At 40.7% G+C, this 6,771-nt stretch overlaps 1 protein-coding gene across 1 annotated transcript; it reads right to left on the bottom strand.

The window, feature by feature from the left end:
- On the bottom strand, positions 1 to 4,184 carry LOC144086201 (uncharacterized). Its single transcript, XM_077616047.1, has 3 exons — positions 3,829 to 4,184; positions 2,235 to 2,299; positions 1 to 2,090 (listed from the first exon to the last, which is right to left on the bottom strand). The coding sequence occupies exons 1-3, from the start codon at positions 4,031 to 4,033 to the stop codon at positions 1,122 to 1,124; spliced, it is 1,239 nt and encodes a 412-aa protein (XP_077472173.1). The 5' UTR covers positions 4,034 to 4,184; the 3' UTR covers positions 1 to 1,121.
- Positions 4,185 to 6,771: the final 2,587 nt, after the last annotated feature.

Genomic DNA, 6,771 nt, shown 5'->3' with positions numbered 1-6,771 from the left:
CTTGGTTACCTCATCCAGTTTAATGCTCATTTCATCAGACAGTGAATGCCTAAAACCTCTAATGACACTTTCACGCTAACATAGTTCTTTAATTGTCATTGCTTACCCAAGCGTGTAAAACTAGTCATAAAACCCTACTTTCAAAATCTCTAACACAACTCAATGCCTTATTTTTTGTGTTCTAAACAGTTTACAACCAGATTTTGATAAAATTTCTTTTTTTGAAAAGGCTGGTTTTGCTTTGTCAAAATGACACATGATGATTCCTTTGACAGGAAGAATTTCATCGATGACAACGTCACAGATAAAATTCCACAGGAAAAAGTTAGACAAGTCACACAGGTTCCTGCTTGGGGGATCTTTCAGCACCAGGGTACAATGAGTCATTTCATACCAGTCACAACTAGATTGCTCCAGAAGTGGTCGAATCCAGCTCAGCAAACGGTCTGGCTTAGCCCAGTGTTTCCCAACCAGTGAGCAATGGTCAGGTGTACCACGGGAAATTGCAAGAAGTCATACAATGTAATATTCAGAGAGAAAAATGAATATGGATATAAGGACATTAAAATTGAACTAATTACAAGGTTAAAATAAAATAATGTAAAATTATGGATTATACTATTATAAGATTGAAATTGTGTCATTTTTTTGCTTATTTTCCTCTAATATGATCTGGAATTTGTTTGGTTTCTAGGGCATCAACTTTTGGCAACGTAAAGTCTGTGAGCACGAGCTTGCGTAATATTAGGTGATTTAAGTAATATTTGGAGAAAAGTCATAAAACCATGCAATCAAAAACATTACATTACTTATTTTTGCATCACTCGAACTGGAAGTTGTTGAGGGTCCGCAGACATCAATTTTTGGTCCAAAATTGTGTGAAAAATTTGATTTTGGAATAATTTTGGAGGTATATGTGATTCCTGCTGATAAAACTTTGATGAGAACGACTATTGTTAATATAGGCGACATAGTTTTAAATTAAAAGACTTTCAGATGGTGGCTTTTCTTGAGATTTTTTTCAATGCACAATGTGTGCCGCAGCTCAAAAAAGGGTGGGAAACACTGGCTTAGTCAAACATGACGCTGCATATCGCCTGCAATCAGCAAAGCGAAACCCCTCAGCTGTACGTATGAATGACGCAGTGTCGCTTGAGGTGGTGCATGAGGATAAAAGTCTTCCCGCACTCACCGCAATTGTACGGCCGCTCGCCGCTATGTGTGCGCTGGTGCACGCGGAGGCTGCTCTGTTGGGTGAAGCACTTTCCGCATTGCAGGCAGCTGTACGGCCTCTCGCCGGTATGCGTGCGATGATGGATGCTGAGGTGCGACAAGCACTGGAAGCCTTTGCCGCACACGGCGCACCACAAGGCCCGCTTGCGCTTGTGGCTCTGCTGGTGCAACTTAAACTGTTGTAGTCGCGAGAAAGTCTTACCGCACTGGCTGCAGGCGAAGCCCCGCTGCAAGGGCCGGCGCTCGGCCTCCGGGATAGAGAAAGCATCCCGCAAGGCGCCGGCCGCAAGTCCGTCTGACGGTGACGGTTCGCCGACTCGGGGACGCCGCTGGGGGTAGGTTTGCTCCTTGCGTGGGTCCTGCGGCGACCCTGGCGGAAAGGTCGAGGACGATGGGTCCTTGGGGTACTCGACCTCATAAGACCGTTGCGATTTGCGCGTTTGCTCCGAGAAGGCGTCCGAGTACTCGTCTACCACGCTGGAAAAGTCCGGGAAAGCAGTCTCGATGTCGTCCTCGTCGATGATGGACGACCACAGCTGGTTGTCTCGCTCGTCCAGAGACACGTCGACCAGTTGGCTCTCCTTGGTGGAGCCCAGCTGGGAGCCGTCCCGGGCGAAACCAACTGACGCCGTCTCCTCCTTCTCCATCTTGACTAGTGAGTGGAGGCTGCTTACCTCGTCTCTGTGCTCGCCCGATGAGAACGGGTCCTCACGGGTGTTTTTTGGGCAGTCCTCCTCGAAACTATCTGAAATGTTCTGGTACTGTAACGAGTTGGCCGGGTCACTGATCCACAGAATTTCGTCCGGACTCTCTTCTTTGATGCTGAACGAAATGTTGGAGTCTTCCATTACCGGACACTAAAACACAACACAAGATTACATAACACCCTAACCACCTTCATAAGATGGAATTGTGGTTTCGGTGGTTTAAAATGTATTTAGAGTTCAATATTTGTTAGGATGAGGTTAATTGAAATGAAGGCATTTATTTGTGGGACTCACTTTCAACTCTCCCGTCGGATGAGCAGAATTTCTTCCATCACTTGTTCTGTCGACCACCAAGTTTTCTGCCCACACAAAAAGAAAATGAGTCAACTTGTTTCACTAAACACTATTGTTTAAAATATGAAACATTTGATACCCAAACCTAATATAAAATTTGTTTTAACTTAACCTTTAACTTTTCTAAGATCCTGAACCTGGCTCAAAATGTGAAACCATGGTACAAAAAAATACTTAAAATCAAAGCCTTAAAGCAATAGACTATAAATCGACTGCTTATCTGCGGTAATATTTGGAAATTTGACATATATCGGTATCAGCCTTTTTATAATCCAACCGGAAGATATAAATAAATCAATTTAAAACTGCGTTATTTCCACTCGGATGCAGCCGTGAATGTCCCCTTTCTCTGTGCTCCATTCACAGCCTTGCCTAACATATACGAGCTGTCACGGGCTCGTTACAGAATCATTTATCTTGGACACATTAAGATACTTGCCGCAATTATGCTTCAATTCGGCGCCCTTTGTTAGTAATGAGACGCATCTCAGCTGATCAGTGTGAGCACCCCCAACACGCAAGACACATACACGCACCACAACCAACGCAAATTTGAAGATTTTAAGAGTCGCAGCACAGCTCTCTTGCCTATACAAAAAAAGTTGAGTTGTGGATTGGTACTTATGGAACATACATCAACATAAGTTGTAAGAATCCTCAATATATTTCTTAATATATGGGTAGAATAGATTATTGTGACTAGGTCATTTCTTTAGTATGTGGATATCTATCTATATGACGGTGTGATTTAATAAGGCAGTGGCTCCTTAGCCGGTAACCGGTCAAATAGTCCCAGGGGCTATTTAGCCGGTAACCGGTCAAATAGCCTATATGGCCTCATATGGCTATTTAGCCGGTAAGAATTCTGTGTGGGGTAGATAGTAAGAAACTACGGCTACGGAGCCACTGCCTAAATAATAGTCATTAAATCCCTATTCACCTAATTTTAAAATCTATCAATTGGCAATAACACATCAAATTTTAATAAAATTGGTTGAATGGTTTAGAAAATCCCCTATTCACTCAATGTTAAATAATAGGTTACCGGCTAAGGAGCCACTGCCATTTAATAAAGTTCAATGAAGTTCAGTGCTTGCATTTATTTACACTTTTACTGCAAGTTAATATCGGCTCCAAATATTGATTAATGACCTACTCTAACTACTAATAATCCGTGTCGGTCCTGGAAAAAAAAACATATGGATCTCTACAACAGAAAACACTTCATTTGAATGACCATGTGAAATATGGTTGCAAGTACTTAAGGATGAATGTATTTGTTAGACCTCTGATGATGGGAAAAATATGTTGAAGCTGCAAAAAAATGACGTTGACATTCAAGTTTCTCAAACCTAAACCCAATCGAGTCATCTTTTTATGCAGTCGCCCTGTGAAAAGCATCATTTTAATGATTCAAGGGGATGCTTACTAAACAATATAAAACCACAATGATTTCCGAAAAGGCCTGCACAAGTTCATGCACATGGAGGGGTCGTCGTGTTTGCAAAATTCTCGACTTGTGATCCTCCCTCACCGAACAGTCGCTGCATCTGCGTGTTTTTATTCTCCACGGCGAGCAGTTTCCTCTTCAGCATCTCGTTCTCGCTCTGCTTCCGCGAGATTTCCTGGTGCAGGAAAGCACTATTGTCATCAACCAGCTTGCTGATTTCGGCCACCGCTGCCTTCACCAAAACCTCCATGATGGACGATAGCTGCGTTTGAAAAGCCACGCACGCCATGTGTTCTTGCACGCTATGACGGGGTCACATAAAGGGGGCAAAAAGACGAAAAAGATGACTTTTAAGAGCCAAATATTGCTTGAACGGCACGAGGATGCTGTGGAAACGGTTCAACCGCGACTAGCAAACTCACTTCCGCATGGGGGAGGGACTGACCGTAATGGACAGACTAATGGCGCAACACTTTTGCAAAACTAGAATATAGATTATTTTCCTCTTAAAAAGGGTATAGATCAGGGGTCGGGAACCTTTTTGATGGAAAGAGCCATAAACAATTCATATCTTTAAATGTTAATCCTTGAGAGCCATGCTCCGAATTTAAAAGTCAACATACATAAAAATGTGTGCTTTTTTTAGAAACTTCACCACTTTTAAAGTACAAAAAGTCTCTGAATTATTTTGACAACATTGTTACGTTGTTGCTAATCAATGAGTATCAATGAGAATATCCATGCAGAAGAGTGTAATGAAAAAAATAATTCCATAGTTTCCATATTTTACCCCACAGGTTAGCGGAGAGCCATAGGCACCCATCAAAAGAGCCATATGTGGCTCCCGAGCCACAGGTTCCCTACCCCTGGTATAGATGATCATCAATCGTTCTCTTTTAAAATGGGTTAATTACAAAAAAAAAATATGAATTTGTACATTGTATTTTACTTTAGCTGCTAAAGCTGACCTCATTAACATTTTTTCATTCTGTTTAATCTTCCAGCAAGGCAACATTTCAATACTATATAATGATATACAATGTTCCCCATTTTCATGTGTTCAATGAATTGTTAGTAAAATTTTCAAGAAAATCTTTTATAGTTATATAAAGGCATTTTAAAAACACACAAACCAATCTATTTTTATTCAGCCCACATATACAAAGAAGAAGAAATGAAGAAGCCGAGTCACTGCAACAGAATATCCGGTTTTCGCCAATGATTTTATGACATTGTTAAACAATAGCATTGGCTGGGTTTCAAAATATCTTGCTCAGAAACTGTGTACAATCGGAAAGTTCCGTTTCTGATTTATACTTGGTATCAGAAGGGGAGTTCTACAAGGGTTAGTCCTTGGAGCCTTCATTTTTCCCCTTTATGGCAAATCTGTGGATCCTCATCCTTTTAGCATTGTATGGATTGATATGTATTGTTGTGGACCATGTTTGAAATAGTCTCCATTTGACAACATTCACTCTGTCTCACTGTATCTCGCTGGCATTCATATGGAAGCATAAAAAGGTCAGCTTTTAACTTTTTTAGCTTTTAACCAGTCACTAAAAAGGACATGCTATTTTATTATTATTAGGACAAACAATGACCCGTCAATAATAAATATTTGTGCGATCGGCACTCAGTACTTCCATATCAAAGCCGCATATGGCTCCCGAGCCATAGGTTCCCTACCCGTGCTTTAGGGGAATGAAAAGGATCAGCATGCAAAGATTGGAATTTTGAATAATAGATTCAAATCCAGAATTTCACAACTCTGACGCGGGCATAATAATCAAATCTCGATGGAGCCAGATCAGCATGGACAAAATTCATTGTCCTGGTGACAAATGAGGCAGTAATGTAGCAGAATGTATGTGTGTAAGAAGCGCTGTGAATTCAGTGTAGATGTAATTTATGTGTCAAATCCTAAGCCAAGTACTGTTTCGTGTGCACGTTTTATGTAGAGTAAATAGTTGTGCATTGTAAATGAGGGTGTGGCATATGAAGTTTGTGGTGTCATCACTGGAAGCATGGCACTTATTTTTGCCAGGGTTTCTGCACAGTTAAGAGCCGGTTTAATGACTCCTTCCTTCTACAAGGCCTGCCTGTTTGGCTGCATGTTTTTACTGCATACTTGGCTCTGTATGTGTGTCAGAGAGGGAGAAAATCCCAAGTTAATGAGGGTCTGCATTCTTGAACAGAATACATGCCAGTGGTGTCAAACATACGGCCATCGGGCCCGCTAGGGCATCTGATCCGGCCCGCGGGTGAGTTTTTCCTGACTTTATAGCTCATTCATACTATACAGAATAAAATGCGTTATTTTTTTCAAAAGGGAGCTGTAATACTAGAATTTTGTTGACTTCTGTGATTGAGAGTGCGCATCATCCACATCAAAATTCAATTTCTTATCTGCAGTCATATTTGTTCTTTTGCCCCCTGCCATCAAAGGCAGCAGGTGAGTTAAAAAGGAACCATAACATGGGTGTGATGACAAGTAGGCTTTTTGGTTGTTGATAATGACGACAGGGCCTATGTCCGATTATTATTATTATTATTATTACATGCCCCAAAGTTACCTTAACCTGGAAAAGGCCAAAAATCAGCAGAAAGCGACTGACACACATGAAGCAGCAGAAACTCCCCATGAATCAATTGGAAATGATCCAAAATTAACAGGAAGTGATGTCAGTAACCTAAAATGACAAGAAAATGACACAAAATTGACTCACTACCTGCCATTGACAACAATAGAGGTCCAATTCACTTAGGCTGGCTGTGGATGCTCATCTTTCAGTACCTTTAACAGCGCTAGACATCCTATCCTTTTTATTTTTATTTTTTATATATGATTGTATTATAATCTAAATCAATTCCTTTCAGATTATACATTCATAACAACCTACTTCCTTAATATCTTTTAATTGATTGTTTATTTAATGCTGAGACACTAAAATAATATTGAATTACTTTTAATATGTAGATGTAATTACATATATTTCCTCATAATTAGTGCTTGTATGTGCATTGACA

The sequence above is a fragment of the Stigmatopora argus genome, chromosome 12, assembly GCF_051989625.1.
Source record: "Stigmatopora argus isolate UIUO_Sarg chromosome 12, RoL_Sarg_1.0, whole genome shotgun sequence".
NCBI classification, from domain to species: domain Eukaryota; kingdom Metazoa; phylum Chordata; class Actinopteri; order Syngnathiformes; family Syngnathidae; genus Stigmatopora; species Stigmatopora argus.
The sequence above is the reverse complement of the archived record's forward strand: the minus strand, read 5'-3'. Positions and strand labels throughout refer to the sequence as shown.

What these genes read in the sequence shown, in the direction of transcription:
- LOC144086201 (XM_077616047.1), bottom strand. Translation starts at nt 4,033, where the DNA reads ATGGCGTGCGTGGCTTTTCAAACGCAGCTATCGTCCATCATGGAGGTT. An exon ending in GCAGATGCAGCGACTGTTCG is followed by an intron (nt 2,300 to 3,828) that starts GTGAGGGAGGAT and finishes TTGTGTGGGCAG; the next exon opens with AAAACTTGGTGGTCGACAGA. An exon ending in ATCCGACGGGAGAGTTGAAA is followed by an intron (nt 2,091 to 2,234) that starts GTGAGTCCCACA and finishes GTTGTGTTTTAG; the next exon opens with TGTCCGGTAATGGAAGACTC.